Raw genomic sequence first — 22,777 nt, forward strand, 5'->3', positions numbered from 1 at the left:
ATTTCCTTTTCTATCTTTCCATCGGGTGGCTGTACAAAATTCGAAGGATACATGTCCAGGTGAGAATCAATCCCCTTCTTTTTTTATTCTTGATTACGTTCATAAACTGTTAGAATGCTACCTCCCCTAATATCAGGTTTTATTAATGGTCTGTTGGTGTGTCTGTGTCTCTATCTCTCTCTCCCTCCGCCCTCTCTCTTCCCCCCTCTCTCTCTCTATCTCTGTCTATCTCTCCCTCCCTCTATCTCCCCCTAGCTCGCTCGCTCCCACCCTCCTTCTCTCTCTTCCTCCCCTCTCTCTCCCTTCCCCTCTCTCTATCTCTCCCTGGCCTCCCTCTCTCTCCTCCCGCTCTCTTCCCCTCCCTCCCTCCTTCCCTCCCTCCCTCCCTCCCTCCCCCTTCCCTCTCTCTCTCTCTCTCTCTCTCTCTCTCTCTCTCTCACTCTCTCCCCCTCAGATCTGTCATATCGATCACCAGAACTAGCTTCTAGATATCATTCTTAACTTTAATATTAATAACTAACTAGTGTTATATCAAATTTGAAGCTGACACGAGTAAATGTTTATTGTTTAATATTACTCAATAGATGAGCTTTATTGTTCCTGTATGAAATATGAGATCTTCTGTGAGCAACCAAAACCGGACGCCGGAAAGACCCTCCGACAGGCGGCAGATGACATTTGTGCAGAATATGGTGGCAGTCTCGCTAATCTTAAGACAAACGCTAGTAACACCGCCGTAGTTAATTTGATAATAGACAAACACTTGTACAACACTAGTTGCATAGCTAAAAGTGGTTTTTGGATTGGATTGAACGATATTGCTGAAGAGGGTGTTTATGTCTGGGGTGACGGTGAACCACTTGGCGACTGTGATAATCCCTATACCAACTGGGCTAAAGGCGAACCAGACAATAACACCAAGAAGGATCCTAAAGGACAGGACTGTGCACAATTATGGTAAGTTTACTTACATTCTGATAAGTGTTATTGTCTTCTCATATTCTCTTTAAATTCACATACCTGATAATATTTTCTGATTAATTGTATTTCTATAATGTGTTTTTTCAGTTAAAGTAGGGATTTTTTTTATTTTTGTGCGTATCATCCTGTTGAGATAAATTGTAAAATACGCCAAGTTATTTTGTAGAAATGTCTGTAAAGTGAAACAAAATATTTCAATAAATGTTCTTCTTCATTTACGAAGTGTTTTTTTTTTCAATTACGGCAAGAGTACTGTAATACATATTTGATACAAGGTTACTGCATTCATGTGGATAGTTTCCCGTAATTTTATTTATCTATTTTTTATTTTTTTGCTGTAAATTGTCTTGTAATTTATTTCATTACCAAACACGAGAAGCAAGCTTAGCTCGTCAACTGATACTTAACGATGTACTGTCATTCTCATTCAAGAGAATTAATTTAACATGAATATACAGCATAGGGAGAATGCAAGTACCGGCGTGTGTGAATGGCGCCACACAGTGTTGAAGACTTTCCTAGAGAAATCGAAACATAACTACCACCGTGTATGGCGCTGTACAATAAAGAGAATATCACAGAATATTGATCTCTTGCTTCACTTCAGATCACAACACCATTATCAACTGGAACAATCTTTTCGTTTTGTTGATTAGCTGAGAGCTTTCGACTGCAAACTGTCAGTCTTGTTCACTCCTTGATAGATGACGCTGTTTTATATTGTTTTTATACGACTAGGTTTAAACCAAACAGACACGGTGGCATCGTTGGAGAATGGGACGATGAATACTGTAACCACCGAAAGAAGGGCATCATATGTGAAATACCAAGTAAGTATTTCTGATAAAGGTCTTCCGTGCTAGACTAAAATGTTGAATTACTGTACGCTGTACAGACTGAAACGTTGAATTACTGTATGCTGTATTTATATATAATCCCATGAAATCAATGTTAGTTTTACGTCATAATGCTCCGAGTGTGATTCCGCGGACTAATACAAATTCGAGCCGGTAGGCGATAATTTGTAGTGCGTGGAATCACACTGTACACTGTATAGACTAAAACATTGAATTACTGTACACTGTATAGACTGAAACATTGAATGACTGTGTGCTGTATAGACTGATGGTTAGATGTAGATAAGTGGATAAAGGGGTAAACAGAGATATGGCTTGACGTCGAGCATGACAGAAAGATATGTAGTGACAAGGAAGGGTAGACAGAAAATCAACCAGAAAGACATGATGATCAGACATGGAACTAATGTGTTATGGCTTGATATCATAATTTACAATTCATCATTTTTCTTACAGACACATGTTGTTGTACTGACATGGCGTAGTTGAACCATCACCAACACCGTACCAGAAACAAATACAGCGTTATCCGACAGATTAATGACAAGCAAACTGTCCTTATTATTAGTTATGTGGCCTTGTTCATTATAATTTCTTTGTATCTTTCATTTCACGTCCATAGAGTCATTTTCATTTTCTTTTCATTTGACGTTATTGCTTTCTTTGTAGTGTGAATAAATTGACTATGCTAGTCTTCCAAACTGCTTTCTGTACGTAGGTATATGTTAAATCTTTAAGCTATTATGTGTAAAGTGTGTGTGTGTGTGTGTGTGCGCGCGCGCGTGAGTGCGAGTGGGGGTGTATTAATAAAAAGGTGTCATGACACGGTATCGTCACTCATACCACAGACGAGTAAAGACCTTACTTGTCTGTGCTCAAACGTACGCTTTTACACTCCGGCAGAGAGAGACACCGCACACAAACTGTTGCGTTGTAAATCAAAATCTAAAGTGTCTTTATTTCTCCAGGTCCCTAACAGAGAAGTTCTAGTTGTCACCTTGACATTATACTGATGTCATCACTCTGAATATAATTTGCCACAAACAAATTATCTCTCACCTAGATAGATTCATTGTTCTAGAAGACACGTTCAACTTTTCACAGAATAATTTAAAGATTGAGATTTAAGATCATGCCAAATGTAAATTTACCAAGTGTAAGACAAGCACTATTGGAAAATTGGATAATAATCTGAATTAGATAATCAACAAGTTATCTTGTTTACAAGTACTAATTGATTAACTTGACAATTCTTAACTACTAGAGATAAGTATAATTAATCCAGGATTAGTAGATAAATCAACATATACGTAAACCACGCTGTTGTTAGCTCCTGTTTGTAAGTAAGTAGAACACAGGTAAACTACATGTTAATTGGGGGGGGGGGTGCCAAATTCCAAATATCATATTTGTGGATCGTAACATTAACATGAGCTAGCGCCCCCAGGAAGAAAACCAATCCAAGGTATCACCTTCACTTCTTTGCATCACTACATCTGAAATAGACAATTATATATGAAACCATTACAGATGAGGGGTACTTGAAAATATATATTTGGGGAGGGGTTACTTTAAAAAGTGCTGTAAGATAAAGGGGCATATGATATAAAGGCATTCAGAGTGGGGTCAGAAATCGATCAATTTTGAATCAAGATTGAAAAATTTGTTTACATAGGGTGGCTGGTTGGCTATAATATAATATGTCAACACACAATAATGTGGGAAGGCATGGGGATATACGTTCATCACATTTTTAGAAATAAAGAATGGGGTATATTTAACAACATTGTGTGTGTGTGTGTGTGTGTGTGTGTGTCTGTGTGTGTCAGTGCGTGCATGCGGGCGCGTGCGTGTGTAAGTGCGCGTAAGTGCGAGTGGGGATATATTAATAAAAAAGGTGTCATGACACAACGTCTCCTTAATTTTATGTTTGTGAATGCAGCCTAAGAAACCATACTTCATGGTGACATATAAGATTTCTCATGGATTTAAAGAGATTATAATTAGTCATGAAAGGGGTTATATTTATTAATTATATTTTTAGTGGAAGGGAGGGGCAGAAGTAAAATTGAATCGTCAACTTCTTTCGTGTTTGCTTTACTTCATTTCATCTTCTAGTTGGTTTGTTTTGTTCAATTTCGTTGTATTCCATTCCATTTCGTTTCATTTCGTTTCTATCCACTAGATAACATAAGCCATGCCGCCGATAATGTATGGTATCAAATTGCTATATTTAGAGGCAAAATGTTAGTTTATGTCCACTAGGATTTGATAATAAACGCTGCCCTCCTGTATTATTTTGATTCCCAGGATTATTATTATTATTATTATTTTGATTCCCAGTTCAGCGTGTTTACAATTCCAGAAAAATTATAATGCCCACGCATAACGCATGATAAACCTATGTTAATTTCATTGATTTCCCATCCGCGAAATCACGGTCTATAAAATGAAACTATTCTTACCCTTGTCAGAACAGTCGCCACCATTACAATCACGTTTCCAAAATGGTTGCGGCATTACTCCTATTTCCTATGGATTTTAAAGAAAACACAAACACAACATTATAGTATACAGGCCCGTATATACATATATACATGTTTATATAGATAGTTATCCATGAGTTTAAAATTATATTTCCATTTACCCATGCATATTTATTTGTTTCTTTATAACACTCGTTCCTGGGCCGGCTTCTTGTGTTTTCATTAGTGCAGGCATAAGACTAGCCTAGCTGTTAGACCTTCGAGCATTCTTCCCATATAATACTACAAGTAACCGACGGTCACTTTACCAAAGGCGGAAGAAAGCCCTAAGGTCTACCAACAAGAATGGCAGAAACTGGAATCATTTTTAACTGCGAGTCTCAGAACTTACCTCTAACCACCGGAGGCACATGTACAGATTCCTTTTCCTCGTCAATCGAACGTCCAGCATTGCAAAGAACAAGGATAACCATAAGAACAGCTACTGTGTACTCCAGCTTGTAAAATTTCATCTTTACGGTCGGTCGGTCAAGCTATCGACAAAGACGTCTTCTCTGAAATCAAAAAAATCACATTTTGTTACTTAACCGGCATTATGTTTGGCAAATTTATTTCGCTTATGGTTGTTATTGATAATGATGATGATGATGATGATGATGATGATGATGATGATGATGATGATGATGATGATGATGATGATGATGATGATGATGTTGTTGTTGTTGTTGTTGTTGTTGTTGATGATGATCATATTAAGCTGAGTTAATGTGGTGATGGAGATGGGGTAATATTTGGTGCATAAAAAGCTACTAGTATTGTTCTACAGTCTTCTACTTACTGAAGTATATTTTACCATCATTTGCTGTATTGTCAGAACTCAACCACTGTATCAAGGTTTGAAACATAAAAGATTCGATGACATTATTTAACCACAAGCTTACAATAAAAAGTTGAGAAACCCTGTTACATCATCAACTGTACTTACAACAACAGAAGAAAATGACAATATGTGGCGTGTATTGCTATAAGCGTCAAGTCGTGTCCCAAACATCGCCTATATAAAGCACAACGTACAGAACGAATAATTAATTTTATTCTCGCGATTCTCCGGATTTCTAATATTATTTATGTACATTTCAAATAAAGTTTTAGATATTGCCACCATAACTATTGTTTCCTTTCACTGTTTTTTCCTATTTCCTACTTTATCACTGTCTCATTAGAGATTACTAACGCTGCATTAATAAGTTGATAGGTAAAACAAATTCACGGATAATATGTCCAATTAGTGGGTTTAATTTTCATCTAAGCATGTACACCGACGGTTACGGACCGGATCAACTACTAGTACTCAGTTTGGAGGGTCTGTAGTATCACGTATTCCACTAATGAAGTATCACTTGCGCTGTAAACACATACTACAATAAAGTTGCGTTAAGTAGGGAGAGGAGACACGTCTCCAAAACCCGTACGCGCGGAAGTCGTAAGCGTGTCCGTCACTAATAGTTCTTATTTGGGTTGTAAACATTAAGTCCTAATGTGGAAAGTGATATTACATGACTGAGGAAAGTTGTTTTTCTAGTATAAGTTCTAGATCTAGCAAACACTTAGCCAAAACCCAAACCACTTTCTGCTACGAAATGTTACACATTTTCTACGCTTCAAGTGGCCACGTAGGTAAAATCAATGTAAATTTTTCGGTCCCCGTACTTGTATCGTTTAGATATGGACGTTAACCGTAAATGAACACGACCTAAACAACAATACAGACTCATCAGTCTATCGATACAATTTAACGTCATGGAAACCATCTTTGTAATGCTATATGCAAATAATTCGATTCTACCAATCAAAAATCGTGGTTTGGCTCAGACACTGCAGGGACCGGTGGTTTTAGAAACAGGTGTTCTCTCAACTTGATAACACCGCACTTTTGGCTAACGTTGTAAGACGCTGTCATGCAAAGAGATGTCAATTGAAACATTGAAGTATCATGTTACATCATCCTGAACATAAAGTTTACACTGTATGAAGACAAAGAGTAGACATGTATGATGGGTAAGGGTGCTTAGAGACTATTCTAACGTCTAATATTTTACTGTCCTAATAATTAGAAAGTATGACGAATAAAATAAAAGGTCGAAATATTAGCGGCAAATAAACCGTAACGTTAATCCTCATTCCACATGCATTCTTAGGTTGTCTGGCCTGGTTACTTTCAAAATGAAACTAAAGAATGGTAAAAGTACTATTTATGTTCTGTTTTGGTTCCATGGTTTTGACAAGACACTTTTATGGCAATCTTTAAATGTCAGAGGCGAAACTGGAGCAAAATAAGTGGTAAAACAAAGTTATACATGTACTTGGAATTCAACATGCTGGTGACTTCTCCCCAGAACGTAGTTAAGCAGCACAGTAACAGCAATCAAATCGTACCAGTACTTGTACCTACTCTTTGTAATGTTAATTTCCATATTTCGGCTTTCATCAAAGACGTTAAATATTGTCAATTAGATTATTAAGGTTTATGTTGATTTACAGTTGTCATCTATTCATGCTTATGTTCGTATTTGCATATCAATAGTCAGTTGTTGTTCGTCTACCTATGGCTCGTATACACTTAGGTGAAAACCCACTACTGACACTTTACTGTGAGTGTAAACATCTACTGATCATATTTAGAACTTTTATGTGAAGTACAGAGAAAATAATACTAGGATTCCGGCAAATCGCGAGAACAAAGTTGATCATTCGTCCTGTAGCCTGTGCTATAAGCTTACAACTTTGGCTAGTCCTCATTATACATGGAATAATCAATAAATACAAAAATACTTACCGGGTGTGCCAAATACCGTGTTGTGACGTGGTTCAGTCGGTGTGTGGATTATGTTGCCGTATCTGAGACCCTGTATTTATATATTATATCCACATGCATACGTGGAATCAAAGTGAATTCAGTATCCCATTATACACGTGTTAAAAAATCTATAGGAAATGGCAATGTGTGATTTTTTTGTAGGGAAACCCAGTTAATGATGAAATATATCGTTAAATATCCTTATTTTTAGAACCATTTCCTTTGATTTCCTACACGATATCGGAAACGCTGATGTTGGCAATTTCAAACATAAACAATGACTTTAATTCATAATGAAAATCAAAATGTGTGGTTTTCCATCCGCACGTTTTAGAACCATTTCCTAAAAAGTTGATTAGCACGGGGTTTATAGTCTCACGATTCCTTCAATTTGAAATAAATGAAGTCTTTAGAAACTCATGAATAAACGGCCAAGCAGAAACCTACACGATAAAGACTTACTTTGGGAGCGTTCAAAAATTACAAGGGGAAGGGGGGTAGGGGAAATCAGCCCCAATATGTTACCTAAATCTTAACCCTCCCCATTCCACCTTTCTAGAAATTGGCCCTCCTTCAATTTCTTATCTCTAAAATATGACCTTCCTTCCTGTTTGTCAGGCTTGAGAAGTGACATCAGTCCAAGTATCAACGGACTCGATCCCATCGCTGCCACCACATCAATAATTCTAAAGGTATGGGTTGTTTCCCATAACTACCACCAATTGAGAGTAAATATATGTGTGAAGTCACTTCATTAATTAATACCGTGTTTGGATCTAATTGGCACAGCTAAAGGCCAGAACTCCCAAACACTAGACAGGTGCACTACAGACATTATATGAACAGTGATCAACATTCATGCTTCACCACATTACATCCAATATCTCACCACTCTGTTTCCCTTTCACTATCGTGAGACCTACTCCTCTCCTAACACAAAAACTAACAATTGATTCACTGCAAGGTTTTCAGAAGCAATATGACTGATGTGTCCTACTATTACAGTACAGCAGTGGTGAGATGTGGCGACCGTCGTGGCAGCAATGGGGTGCCGAAACACACAAAATAATGCCACGATAGATAATACAATGTTGTCAAGTACAATGGGATCCTCCCCTAATATCATTTTCTAAAATATGGCCCTCTCCAAGAACAGATTGTAAAATCTACCCCCCCTCCCCCCCCCACCACCACATTCTCACGATTCTTCTCTATTTGTAATTCATAAAGTCTACCTTAACAACACACTCTACCACTATAGTACCAGTACATTACAAAGTACATTAGTGATAACCATAACGGAAACTTCATACCACTAATAATTGTCATGGTTTTATCGTTTGGTGAGAGAAATTATTAACTTTGCAAAGTGTTTTTATCCTTTGTCACGCGTATATGCAATTAAATTTCCTAAAAGAGCAATTTGTGTAGTATAGTGTTGTTTAAAGAATGTCGTGACAGAATGAATTACATTTACATATATATCAAATTGTTTGTTTCGTCCAGACACTATGCACCCATTTTGATCTATTTTGATACCTGCATTTGGCTATTGTTTCCTGAATGATATGTAATTTACCGGAATAAATTGATTATTTTCATAAAATTTCACACTTCAAATCATTTCTTTAATAGATTTAATTCCAATTTTCTTTCCTATTTGCTGTTACAATGTACTATTGACGTAGAATACTTATGATCAGTACCCACTTAATAATTCCAACCACGCCAACCACTGCTCCTACAGTATATTTAACGCCGGATAATCTTGATTGCTCCTAGGTTGCCACGTTAGCATAAGTTTCATTGCCATGGCGACCCGTGGCCGACATCGAATTCTGTCGATTCCGTTATTGGACTGCGCAGTTTTGAACTTCAGTAGCTCAAATTCCTCGTTTACTTCATGCTTGAATTCTGATTGTGTGCCTCAGTCAAAGCCAAGCATGCCGAACGAACTTCACCTCTCGACCAAGCTAAGAGAAATTGTACTTCAATAGTGCCACAAGCCTGTTTATTTTCTGTTTATTATTTACATTTCCATTGTAGATAGTTTTCTTTCAATTGTAATTAAATTACTCTGTCTTAATAAGTTCAGCCCATGCTTCGTTTCCGTTGCTCTACAAACTTTGGGTATCCCTACCATAACATATAACGATACGCACGCACGCACGCACAGACAGACAGACAGACAGACAGACATACAGACAGACAGACACATACATACATACATACATACATACATACATACATACATACATACATACATACATACATACATATCAAATTATGTTTATTTCCGAAATACATTAAATCATACATACATTCATACATACATACATACATACATACATACATACGTACGTACATACATACATACATACATACATACATACATACATACATACATACATACATACATACATACATACATACATACATACATACATACAAACATTCATACATACATACATACACACATACATACACACACACATACATACATACATACATACATACATACATACATACATACAAACATTCATACACACATACATACACACACACACATACATACATACATACATACATACATACATACATACATACATACATACAAAGTAAAGTGCAACCATGTATGCACGCGCCCGTACACACACACACACACACACACACACACATACATACATACATACATACATACATACATTGTACATACATACATACATACAAAGTAAAGTGCAACCATGCATGCACGCGCCCGTACGTACGTACGCACACACACACATATACACACACATACATACATACATACATACATACATACATACATACATACACATCTATGGCAATGAAACTTATGCTAACGTGACATCAGGCGCAATCACGATTATTCGGCATTTATTATACTGCAGGAGCAGTGATTGAATTGTTGGAATTATCAAGCGGGTATCAAACATCAATATGAAATTGAAATAGCAAATAGGAAAGAAAATTGGAATTCAAATGATTTATAATGTAAAGATCAATCCATTCTGGTAATTTACATATCATTCAGGAAACAACAGCAAAATCCAAGTGTCAAAATAGGCCCAAAAGGATCCATGACGTGTGCACGAAACAAACTATTTAATTTATTATGTAAATGTAATTAATTCTGTCACGACATTCTTTAAACATCACTATACTACACGAATTGCTTTTTAGGAAATTGAATTGCATATGCGCGTGACAAGAGATAAAAACACTTTGCAAAGTAAATAATTTCACTCTCACCAAACGATAAAACCATGACAATTAGCGGTATGAAGTTTTCGTTATGGTTTATTACTGATGTACTTTGTAATATACTGGTAGTATATGAGGTTAAGGACTACTTCAGTAATTACAGATGGGGTGGGCCGGGAGAATGTGGGGGTGTAGATTTTACAAATCTCGGAGAGGGTCATATTTAAGAAAAATAATATTAGGGGAGGATCCCATTGTACTTGACAACATTGTATTATCTATCGTGGCATTATTTTGTGTGTTTCGGCACCCCATTGTTGCCATGACTGTCGCCACATCTCACCACTACCACTGATGTACTGTAATAGTAGGACACATCAGTCATATTGCTTCTGAAAACCATTGCAGTGAATCAATTGTTAGTTTTTGTGTTAGGAGAGGAGTAGGTCTCACGGTAGTGAAAGGGAAACAGTGTGGTGAGATTTTGGATGTAATGTGGTGAAGTAGGAATGTTGATCACTGTTCTGATAATGTCGGTAGTCCGTCATCTAGCATTTGAAAGTTCTGGCCTTTAGCTGTGCCAATTAGATTCAAACACTGTATTAATTAATAAAGTGCCTTCATACATATATTCACTCTCAATTGGTGGTAGTTATAGGAAACAATCACTACCTTTAGAATTATCGAAGTGGTGGCAGCGGTGGGATCGAGTCCATTGACACTTGATGTGACTTCTGAAGCCTAACAGTATTTTAACCTATGAACAGGAAGGAGGATCATAGGTTAGAGATAAGAAATTAAGGAGGGACATTTTCTAGAAAAGCGGAATGTGGAGGGTTTAAGGTACCGGGACTTGAGCCTGATTTCCCCCTCCTACCCCCCCCCCCCCCCTTGTAATTACTGAAGGCTCCCAAAGTAAGTCTTATATATATGGTGTAGGTGTCTGCACACATTTTCATTTTCATCAATAATGAAAGTCATCGTTTGAAATTGACAACGTCAGCGTCTTTTCGTACTAATTGACTCATAGGAAATGGTTCCAAAATGAGGATATTTAGGGACACCCTTTAACGGGATTTCCGTACAAAAGGAAACCACAGTGTTATTTCCTGTGCCGGGTTTACACAATGGTACTATGGGATAATAAATTCACTTTGATCTCAGTCGGTGTATGTATGTGAATATTATATAAATACAGGGGTCTCAGATACGACAACACAATCAACACACCGACTGAACCATAATACGACATTTGGCACACCTGGTAAGTATTTTTATTTGTGTATCTATTGATTCCATGTATAGTTAGGAGTAGCTGTGTAGTTGTGGTGCTTTCACGACTACTGTGCACGTAGATTGGTAGAGCTTGAAAATCTGATCACTGTATGTTACACATGATGCCACCATATAGGCAAAGATTAAATTGCCAAAAAACCAACTTTAAAGAAAGTCTCGTTGCCGAGCTTCTCTCCTGAGTCTATTGAAAATATGTCGCGCTTGCCTAGATTGCACTGATTGGGACGAGCTTATTGGTGCTGATCGAAGATGCTAATAATGCAACGGAGGTGGTAACTGACTACGTTAACTTTTGCGTTGATCTATGCATACCTACAAGGACTCTGAAATGCTTCTCAAACAATAAACCATGGTTCCATATCAGTTTGAAACATCTACTGCAATGTAAACAAAGTGCTTATAACCTAGGGAAGAAGATACAAAACTGAAAAGAGAAGTAGAGAATTTACTGTTGATAAAAGAAATACGTAAGAAAAAGCTTGAACACAAATGCAAACGAGAGAATTATTTGTCAAGAAGCAATGTACGGGGACACCTGGTGGGGATTACAAAACATAACTGGGTATGTCATCCACGGACAAACTGACAGTGACCAATGAATGTTCCTTTGCGAACGAATGACCTTAGTACAAACTATACTCGCTTCGAAGAGAATGACAATGGAATGTAACATATATACTAATGAATTACAGTCTTTGGATGATGACAGTACCGTAGCCTGGCTTAACTTTGAATAAAAAAATATGTCTAGTTAAAAATTGTAACTTTATTAATTCTTTGTGCGGGAAAGTGCAAAAGAAGTGCACATGCACTGTGCATTTTCTGCGAGTAACAGTAGTCTTGAAAGTCGCCTTCATTTGAAGATAGCAAGTCGCAATAATGTCAGAGAGTGAAAGTCAAAAAAAAACCAGGAACAGTCGTTCAACGTTAGGTCGCCTGTTGCATGCAGTGACTCCGAAGATGCACTCGACCTCATTTACATCTTGTTCCTTATATTAAAACATTTACTGATAAAACGGCAGACCTCTTTTTGGAATATTTGGTGGCCCTTTAAAAAACTATTAAACTAGGTACGCAATTTAAGATCCACTTTCAATAATTGTGTTCGGCGTTGTCTTTGGTTAAAATGTTGTTTTTGATATAATTATATCATCGTTATTACGCAATTCATTTTGAAGCGACAACTTGCTATGGAAAGAATAGCCCTGAATTTGTAAACAGAGCTGTACCTTCGACATCAAAATCCAAACATCAATTATTTCCATTATAATGATAATGACAAGGAGAATTCACTGAGTTCACCTTAGGTTCCAACATAAAGGAGGGCCATAAAAGTGTTGGGAGTAAGGTAAAGAAAATGATTATTTTGTTGTATTACTTATTGAGAAAGCACCATCCAATTATTTTTTTATTTAAAAGTTTGGGTTTTTATACTTTGATTGTGATATCTTTGAAAGATGTGACATTAGGTTTAGGAAAAATGAAAAAGCTGTTCAACCTACCCATATATTTGTTTGGTGATGGGCAATATATCCTCATGCGGGCTTCGCATTTGTTTCAACTTGAAAATTAAGGATATTTCTTTTTTATTTTCTGAATAGTACATGTAACAATATGGCTGAACAGTCATAGGGCCTCAAAGTCTGATTTTTTGGAACCAAATTAAACTTCAGGAGAAGTCATTTACCAAGTGCTCATCCGCAAAATATCTTTCAGCTTTGTCACAACAAAATACACTTCCAGATAATATGTAATGTATAGCATAATTGTTTCAATTCTGGAATTTTATTACCATATTCAAGTATTGTAAGACTAATTATGTCTATAGTTTGATATTTTATGCCTCTAAATGGCCTCCTACACTGTCTTATTTTCAATTTTTTTTTCAACTTTGGAGTTGTCTCATCTAGTGCAAGATATGGGGTTGAATTGGTTTTATTTTTTCTCTCCGCTACGTAGCGAAGGGTAGCGAAGGTAGCGAGATTCAAAACTTACTCTTTTACATTCAGACACATTTTAGGAATCTACATTATACATCAGACTGTATTACCGTCATGTTTTTTGCACAAAATAAATGGTGTACATCGTGTTACCCGTGTTTTATTTCTGCACTCCTTTTTTGGCCGTGGAAGTACACCGACCGAGTCACCACTTGCGTTACAAACAGACAACCGTGATCCCACTTGTTCAAATTCTAAACGTACCCTTTTACATTCCAACACATTCAATGATTATACATTGAATATACTGTATTACGGTTACACTAAATGGTGTACATCGTGTTACAACCGCGCTGTATCTCTGCACTAATTTTCTCCATGGAAGTACACTGCATGAGTAAACAGGCCTTGCGTTGCGTTGCGTACACATGTAGAGTCTGGTTACGTGTACGTTGCGTTGTACATGTTGTATTCATCCTAGAAGTCAGAGGTCAGAGGTCGAGATAAAAGCCAGCTCCATTCTCCAGCTGCATCGTCATTTTGTCCCCGGGTTTTAGCTCTCTACTATATCATCGTAAGTACTTTTTTATATTTCTCTTTTCGTTTACACGTAAGTATGTACGTTATGTTCTACTTACGCTCTCCCAGCCCATCTCTCCACTATTTCTGTACTAAAAATTACAGTTTGTTGCTTGACACATCTTCAACACCAGTCAAATAAAAGCTATGTCTTTGTTGAGACTTGACCTGTCAGTTTTACAACTTATGCATACCATCTTATTATCTGATAACGCTATTTTTATGGGGGCCCGTTCTGGTCACAATTATCATGATTATGTAGAAATAATAAAACTACTGCTGTAATTAATATTGTGTATTCCTTGAATTATTTAAATGTGTTTTGATTAATTGTATGCACTGTTATGTTGTCTACAATTGATTTTATGTATTCCTTGAATTATTTTAATGTGTTTTTGATTAATTTTATGTAGTCTTGAATTAATTTTATGTATTCCTGGAATTAATTTTATGTATTCCTGGAATTAATTTTATGTATTCCCGGAATTAATTTTATGTATGTGTCGAATTATTTTTATGTATGTGCCGAATTATTTTTATTTATGTCCCGAATTAATTTTGTGTATGTGCTGAATTAATTTTGTGTATGTCCCGATTTAATTTTATGCATTGATTTTGTGTATGTGCTGAATTAATTTTGCCCCTACAAATACAATCCTTTGCGCAAGATTTCTTATTCAAAATGGCGGCCCGCAGTGATGCTCAGCGGGTTGTCATTCGAGAAAGAAATCAAGGAGGATTCTACCAATTTTTGCTCAATCTAAAATCAGTTGTTCGAGTTTTTCTGTCTCCCCTGAATTTAGGATCGACAGACGATCTATATGAAGTTAAGTTTCGAATGTTTGATGCCACGGGACTTTGTCTTTGCTTTTGGATGACTTAGCGAGAGAAGGGCCCAATCCAACGGGACTACCTTCCCATATTATACAAATAACATGTAACATCGATACAACTTGGACCTGGACGAAGGCGCCTTTCGTCTTCGCTGAATAGTCGAAACACTCACTTGAAGCATATCAGCAATTTTCTGCCATGGGTAGAAGAGGGAACGCAAGTGTTCCAATTGGTGTTTTGAAATTTCCAAGCGCCTTTGTCCAGGTCCATGTTGTATCACAGGGGACCCAGGAACCGTGTGACAAACAAAACAAAACAAAACAAAACAAAACAAAAAAAATAAATAAAAAAAAATAAAATAAACTACCAAATAAATGACAAATGAACAAGCAAACGAACGACAAGTATAGGGACAAATAGAATAATTAAATAAACCAGCAAATAAACAGATACTCATGGGGGTATACTAGATATGGTTTTTTCTATACCCATCACTATTTGTATAGAAAAAAAACATATCTAGTATACCTGCCGAGCACCGTGCACCACTCTGAGCTGTGGGCCGTCATTTTGAATAAGATATCTTGCGCAAAGGATTGTAGGGGCAAAATTAATTTGACACATACACAAAAGTAATTCAGCACATACATAAAATCAATTCGGGACAGACACAAATTTAATTCGTGACATACACAAAATTAATTCAGGACATACACAAAATTAATTCACGACATGAATAAAAATAATTCGGCACATACATAAAAATAATTCGGGACATACATAAAAGTAATTCGGCACATACATAAAAATAATTCGGGACATAAATAAAATTAATTCAGGGCATACATAAATTAATTCTAGACTACATGAAATTAATTCCAGGAATACATGAAATTAATTCAAGGAATACATAAAATTAATTAAAGACTACATAAATTAAGACCGGTACATAAAATTAATCAAAAGACATTTAAGTAATTCAAGGAATGCATAATATTAATTACAGCAGTAGTTTTATTATTTCTACATAAGTGTGACCAGAACGGGCCCCATACTATTTTCGTATTCGTAAGAGCAAATGTATTATTGCCATTGGTTGCAAGTAAATGCGTTAGTGACATCACTGCTGATGGGTATGACGCACAGCGTCACATGTTGAGTGGTCAGTTCAGTTTATTTGTTTCGCATTTGTTTGGTTATCAGTTTATAAAATCACATTTTCCTCGCGAAGAATAAAAAAATCAAAATCATGAATTAAAGTGTAACACAGTTCCAGGAAATACAGTCATCGCCTTGTACAGTGAGTTTTATCTGCAGACAGAGTCACTTCTTCACATTACTTCACTCGAATTACCAAGAAAATATGTGGTAAAAACTTATTTGTGTCGAGTTATATCATTGTCACCTAGGAGTTGTGAAATTAACTCCCATTGTCTGACCTGCTCAATCAGCATTGCCACACATTGGAATGGGGGGGGGGGGGGGAGGGGGGGGGGCAACTTATCAAGGAAACAGCTGTTTAGATTGTTTGTCACTCAATTTATGTGAACAACCCAAACCCCAGAAACTCGGAATGTTTAGATTTTGGTGATTACTTGTCAATGGCTCGCCTCTAGATCTCCACACTAAAAGATACAGTCAGTCATACCAGCAAAAATTGGGCTCATGCCCATGGAGTCATAACTATTTTTTTGTGAGAATAGAATTTCATAGCGTACATTGATTATGTTTAAAAGAATATTGATGGCTGATTTTTTTTATGGGTAATGATATGGGGAGATGCTGGTGGGTAAGTGTCCTTTACCCTAAATACCAGTACCTGCATAAATTAAAAGACAACAGAAATGTACACATAGTTCATTGTCTTAGTATTGATCTCATATATGCACCAAGATACTTTGTTGCCTTTGCTTAGACAATGGTAAAAAGGTAAACATATACTGTAGGTCAGCATTAGAGGGTGTCATCTGGAACCAGGTAGTGTTCACATTGACTTTTTACTCTAGGACAAGACCAGGCTGTAGCCTAAACCAGCTTCTCACCTTGGACAAAATCTTATGCGTCCCAGGACAATTAACTGTTCACACTTGTTTTGTTTTTTTGGACCAGGGCCTGGCCATACACAAAATGTTAAATGTGAACAGCCTAATTAATGTTCCACAATATCCAGGTGACAATACTGGTCCATGGTACAGACTGTTCACTCTCTAGAACTCACGTTGCAAGGCAATCACTTTATTACCAGGGCTTGTCTCTCCTTTTAATTTCCTTGTGTACGAAATTAATTGAAACACTTTGGTGACCTGGCATGGTATTATTGTCCTCAAAATAATTGCAATCGTATGTAGACTAGTGTGTAAGCTATAATGTTAAAAATTACAAAGCCTATGACCAATTGACAGTTTTTCATAACATTAAAATGGATTTTTTTATTAGCCATGGCAATAGTTTATGCATTGATGCTATTTCATTGTATATTAAGTACGTTGAGTTAATTAGGCTGTTGATATTACTAAAAATCCTGGCCGTGGCCTGGTCCCAGGAAACAAATTAATCCAGAATTAACTTTTGGTATGTGTTCACATCAACTATTTTATGTGACAATGGCACTTCATAGTGTACATTAATTATGTTGAAGAGAATATACATGGGTTGACTGGTTATGGGTAATAATATGGCAAGACAGTAGTCGGACTGTATAGTAACTAAGTAACTGATTTCTCTAAGACCCTTGTACCATGCATTTCAAAACCATGATATGGTTCCTTCCTCAGTCACTTGATTGTATTACCAATAATGTTTATGATTCTCTATAGAGAATAGATCCATGATCATTATACAATGTCTTGTTTGCTTATGATATGTGTTCCTTGTTTGCTTTTTTGGCAGACTAGTTGATTAAATTAAATATTTGTAATTATTTATGACATTCCAGTTTAATGTTACTCATCATGGCAGCAGACTTGTAAATTATGAACAATAAATGTGCAGTAATTTTCTGATGACATGCATAGATTGCCATTTTTCAACAAAGTATACAATAATATAGCATTTTCTTGTTTTTCCTCTTGTTATCCACTCAGGATCTACACTGTCAGGTATGCCTAAGAGGTCAAAACTTCAAGATGGACATTATCAAGGCTGATGGAAGAATACAAAACCTTAAGAAAAGCCATGATGCTTTGGTGAATATCCATATTTCAAAAGATATGAAGTACCTAGAAGAAAATGTGATAATGACATTGTTGTGTGCATATGTTAACATATGTTGGGGTACAATGTTTATTTTTTTCCATCAATCATGCACTTGTCAACATGCCCAAGAGGTTTAATTACATCGAGGTTATATTTCAAAGAGCGCTCGAAGATCATAGAATTGCAATTGATGAGGAAGATGAGGAGACAAAAGAGGGCACAAGTTTTATCCATCAGATATCAGGAGAAAAGATGCTCTGTCTATTTCTGAAGAGGCATTTGCAGCTGTTGCCCTTCATGAATGGATGGCCTGTCTTGCGTAAGTATTTATATTTTCTTTTCTTACTTTCTTACTTACGTTTGTAGCACATTCATAAAGAAAACACACCAACTTGTGTCTACAGACCTGCTGCAACCTTTGATATTTTTTTTTTTGGGGGGGGGGTTGGATTATAGATTGGGTTCTGTCCGTGTGTGTGGGTCCGACCGGAGTCATTCATGGACATTCATGGACCAATTATTTTCAATCTTAGTCTATGGATAATAAACGATGTCATACATAAGCACGTTAATTTGTTTAGGGATATTATGCAATTTAGCCGATTAAGAGCCATTTTTGGGTCAAAAAATGTGAATTTTTGGTCAAAAATCTTGATCTCCAAAACTACTGGGCAGATTGACCTAATATTTGGTAGGAATATTCTCAGAATTGTTCTTCTGCAACATTTGGCCATAGCAACAGTGACCATGCCCATAGCAACAACTAAGTGGTAGTATGTTTTGGTCTAATAACAACATCATTAGGTAGGCAAGTGAGTAAACATTCAAAAAATGTTTGCAAGTACAACCTTTGGGAATTTTTAAATAGGGGATGTTTATTGTGCTTTGATTTTAAAAGGTGTAAATTTAAAATGTTAACAATTAACACAGGTATTAAGTTCAACTCATACAGGAACTTTCACCATGCGCTGATTGTGCCATTACCTTACATTGTTGTGTTACACTTGAAAGCTCTATATCATTCTCTTAAATTGCAGACATAGGTGCCTTACAGAGGAGAGCTATATGAGGAAGTATGCACATTTTTCATTTTTCCTTTCCTCAATATGAGGGTATTTAATATAGTTGTACTGATTCTGTTTTTTCAGAAACCATTCTTGGGTTAGCTTCAGAGGTTTTTCAGAAGCATACAATGATGTTGTGAGACAACTCAAAGGAGACGTCATAATGAAAGACTTCTTACAAAATAAAGCTGAGCCCTCAACATCTGCACAAATACGGTGTTGTTTCTGGTAAGTGAAATTGAACTTGTGTATTAATATATGGCAATTTCAGTTATTGTTCTTTTAACTCTTACGAAATCTTTCTGTGCAGCAGAGAAAACTTCAGGGGACTAAACATATCTAGATTGTGTTCCTGCATCCATATTCTTTGTTCCTATACACAAATATTAAACATAAAGTATTACAAAGTTTTTACTTTTATGATGCAATTAAAAGAAATACTCTAATCCAATATACTTATTTTAAATGGAACTTCCATTAATAAAACATGTGACAACTTCAGTTGTATCTGTGCTACAGAAAAATTGAACTGTGTTAAACTATTACACTGGTTTGAGCTTTGACAAAAGTCTCCTTACTATGTTGACGTCAACAATTATTGTTACTGTATGCATCCATTTTCTTGTAGCCCATCAATTCTAAAATCACAAAACTTCTTGTATGTTAAAACGTTATGTTTGTATAATTACAGGTTCACAAATACAGTTACAGAAAAAAGCTGTGTCAGATATGTTTTTCAATGGGGAATTGGCATATGAAATCATAACAGCGAAAGCAGAAGAACAGTATCTTTTCATCCAGTCAAGTGACAGGGAAAAGCATATGGAAAAGATAATATCTACCATTGCACATGGCATGTACAGCCAAGATTGTCATGGCGATTGCCAGGCGGGGGGTATGTTAATTGTAAAGTCTGCTTATCAGATGCACTAATGAACAATGTAGTACAAATTATTTTAGCCGGAGCTGTTTCTTGGAGATGCCTGGACCAATTTTTATTCAAACTTAGTACAGGGGCAACATACTATGGCATACATATGCACGTCAATTTGTTTCTTGATATTATCCAATATGGCCGCCTAGCAGCCATTTTGTTTGTGATTTTTCCGTGTCCAAAGCCATAACTCAGACATGCTTGAACAGGCCCCCCCCCTACCCCAATTGAGGAGCTCATTAGTGGTTAACTTGTGCATTATGTGTGATTTAGGTGAGGGGTGGGGTGGGAACAATACTTTTTTGGTCTTGTTGGCAGATTTTTTTTAGCACAATTGAACTAGGTTCAGTAGTGCTATAGGCCAGTAGTGTCTGTGTGTGTGTGTATGTACGACTCAAAAACTGCCAGCCCCTACTGTTTTGAAGGGACATATACTTGTGATGTCTAGTTGGGAAATTGTTCAAATGAAAATGTTCGCGTCACAGGTGTGTGGTTTTGGTCAAACGTGATTTTTGGTAAGAAGAAAACTAAAACTCAGAAACTACTCGGCAGTCTGGTCTGAAATTTGGTGGGAATGTTCTCAAGAGGGTGTAAATTAAGACTTGTTCGTGACATTATGATTTCACCAATATACAAATATAGAAACTGGGGCTAAAATCTGTCTTTTTGGTAAAAAAAACTTCTATTACAAACTTGGAAGTTCTTGGACTGGAACTTGGTGAGATGCTACTAGACTTATTTTGCAGATGTTCAAACCTTTTGACTATTAAAATTGGCCCAATCAACCATGGCAACAGCCAAATGGCATTATGTTTTAGTGAAATAACATCACTTTGTAGACAAATGAGTAAACATTTTAAAAATCTATGCAAATACTTCTACCAACCTGACCACACCCATAATAACAGTCAAATGATTTGCAAAGATTACAATAGGGTAGATAGGCAACTTCTTGGTCGTTTAGCAAATTAACATGTATACCTAGCATGGCTCACCATGTGAAATGTTTTGAAAACAGTACAGTTGTACCTCAGTGCCATTGGAGCTATTTTTATTTCTCTTAGCTATCATGTTATGTTTTACATGCTATTAAAATTTGAGTTTCATGTGACACAAATTGCTACCACAATATGTAATTGTAATGTACTCCCACATTAAAGTCTTGGCATATTTATTGATAATGTTATATCCAACCACTTTTAGCTTTCGTAGCGTTTGTATTTAAGGCTGGAAAAGGCTACTTGTCTATTCAAGATTATGCCAGCATTTCTTTTCTGTTTACCTTTTTTATATTATTACTAAACTTTTCTGTGGTTTAATGTACCTAGGTGTAAGCCATGACATGTTTACATTAGGTTTACTGTTTTTATATTTGGTGTCATGTACTTTGTTTCCTTCTGGGAAAAATATATTTTACCTGTGATATGTCACTCACTTCTGAGAGAGGAACAATTGGACTTAACAGGCTGTTATAGTAGTGTTTCATATATATGATTCCTGAGAAACATATCAGTTGTGAAAAGTTAACCATTTCTTCCAAATGATTTGAGGAAGACATTTTCCATTAATATTGAAAAGTAGCAGGCTTATTTATGACTGTAGATCTTATTTCTTGTACTCATCTTGAGATATATAAAACTCCATTGTTTACACATCTGTAATTTTGTATTGATTTTAAATTTTCTAATAAAAATTGCTGTCAAGCTCAAAAAATAACACCATTGTCTGATGTTCTAATTATTTTCAAAACTGCACCCTTTCCTCACCCCTTGACAATATCCATGAATACACATACAATGTACAGTGAAGTGAGACCCTGCATTGCACAAATGCATTATTGTGTACAAATGTTTCCAATTTGTAAAGTATGTGTTATAGGGATGGTAAAGTGTCTGTCTCTGTGCTATCAACTTAATAAAAAAAAATATGCCAATTGCTTTGATGTTTGGCTGTAGATGAACCTTTGTTAAAGGTCAATTATGTGGGCTAGCATGGCAACCACAGACGAATAAGGGAAAGGGATATATGTGGATTAATAGGTGTCACATAACGTTTTTCTGTTATGGGTTCATTATATATACCCTTCATTACTTGTAGGTGACGGCTAAAAAGTGTAGTGTTAAATTAACTATTAATACATCATTAATAATATGTATAATATTAATTACATATATGTACCTGGGCTGAAAAGTGCCCCTATTGACAAGTCCCACAAACGGTTTACAACACACACACACACACACACACACATATATATTTTTTTTTCATAGGGTTTTTACCAAAGTGGAATATGTACGACAGTTCCATTTAATTCACAGGTATCAAACATTTTTTTATAAACTTGACGCATAATTAAATAATCACCAGCTTTTCTATTACTCATCAAAAGCAAGGGTAAAATGAAGCTCATCGAGTGTCCGTGGTGTATACTTTGTGGAATAATGTATTCTAGGTCGTGTTGCATACGTTGTATGTATGTATGTATGTATGTATGTATGTATGTATGTATGTATGTATGTGTGTGTTGTT

At 36.2% G+C, this 22,777-nt stretch overlaps 1 protein-coding gene and 1 long non-coding RNA gene across 2 annotated transcripts; both read left to right on the forward strand.

Annotated features, from left to right (window-relative positions):
- The first annotated feature begins 604 nt into the window (after positions 1–604).
- LOC144440746 (perlucin-like protein) lies at positions 605–18,200 on the forward strand. The gene is made up of 3 exons (XM_078130126.1): positions 605–957; positions 1,720–1,811; positions 18,139–18,200. The coding sequence occupies exons 1-3, from the start codon at positions 605–607 to the stop codon at positions 18,198–18,200; spliced, it is 507 nt and encodes a 168-aa protein (XP_077986252.1).
- Positions 14,109–21,885, forward strand: LOC144441001 (uncharacterized). Its single transcript, XR_013481222.1, has 4 exons — positions 14,109–14,216; positions 18,139–18,569; positions 19,399–19,542; positions 20,006–21,885. It is a non-coding gene; the product is annotated as an uncharacterized LOC144441001 (long non-coding RNA).
- The last annotated feature ends 892 nt before the right edge of the window (positions 21,886–22,777 follow it).

The sequence above is a fragment of the Glandiceps talaboti genome, chromosome 10 (genome assembly GCF_964340395.1).
Source record: "Glandiceps talaboti chromosome 10, keGlaTala1.1, whole genome shotgun sequence".
Classification (NCBI taxonomy): Eukaryota; Metazoa; Hemichordata; class Enteropneusta; family Spengelidae; genus Glandiceps; species Glandiceps talaboti.

What these genes read in the sequence shown, in the direction of transcription:
- LOC144440746 (XM_078130126.1), top strand. Translation starts at nt 605, where the DNA reads ATGAAATATGAGATCTTCTGTGAGCAACCAAAACCGGACGCCGGAAAG. An exon ending in CAGGACTGTGCACAATTATG is followed by an intron (nt 958 to 1,719) that starts GTAAGTTTACTT and finishes TTATACGACTAG; the next exon opens with GTTTAAACCAAACAGACACG. An exon ending in CATCATATGTGAAATACCAA is followed by an intron (nt 1,812 to 18,138) that starts GTAAGTATTTCT and finishes TTATCCACTCAG; the next exon opens with GATCTACACTGTCAGGTATG.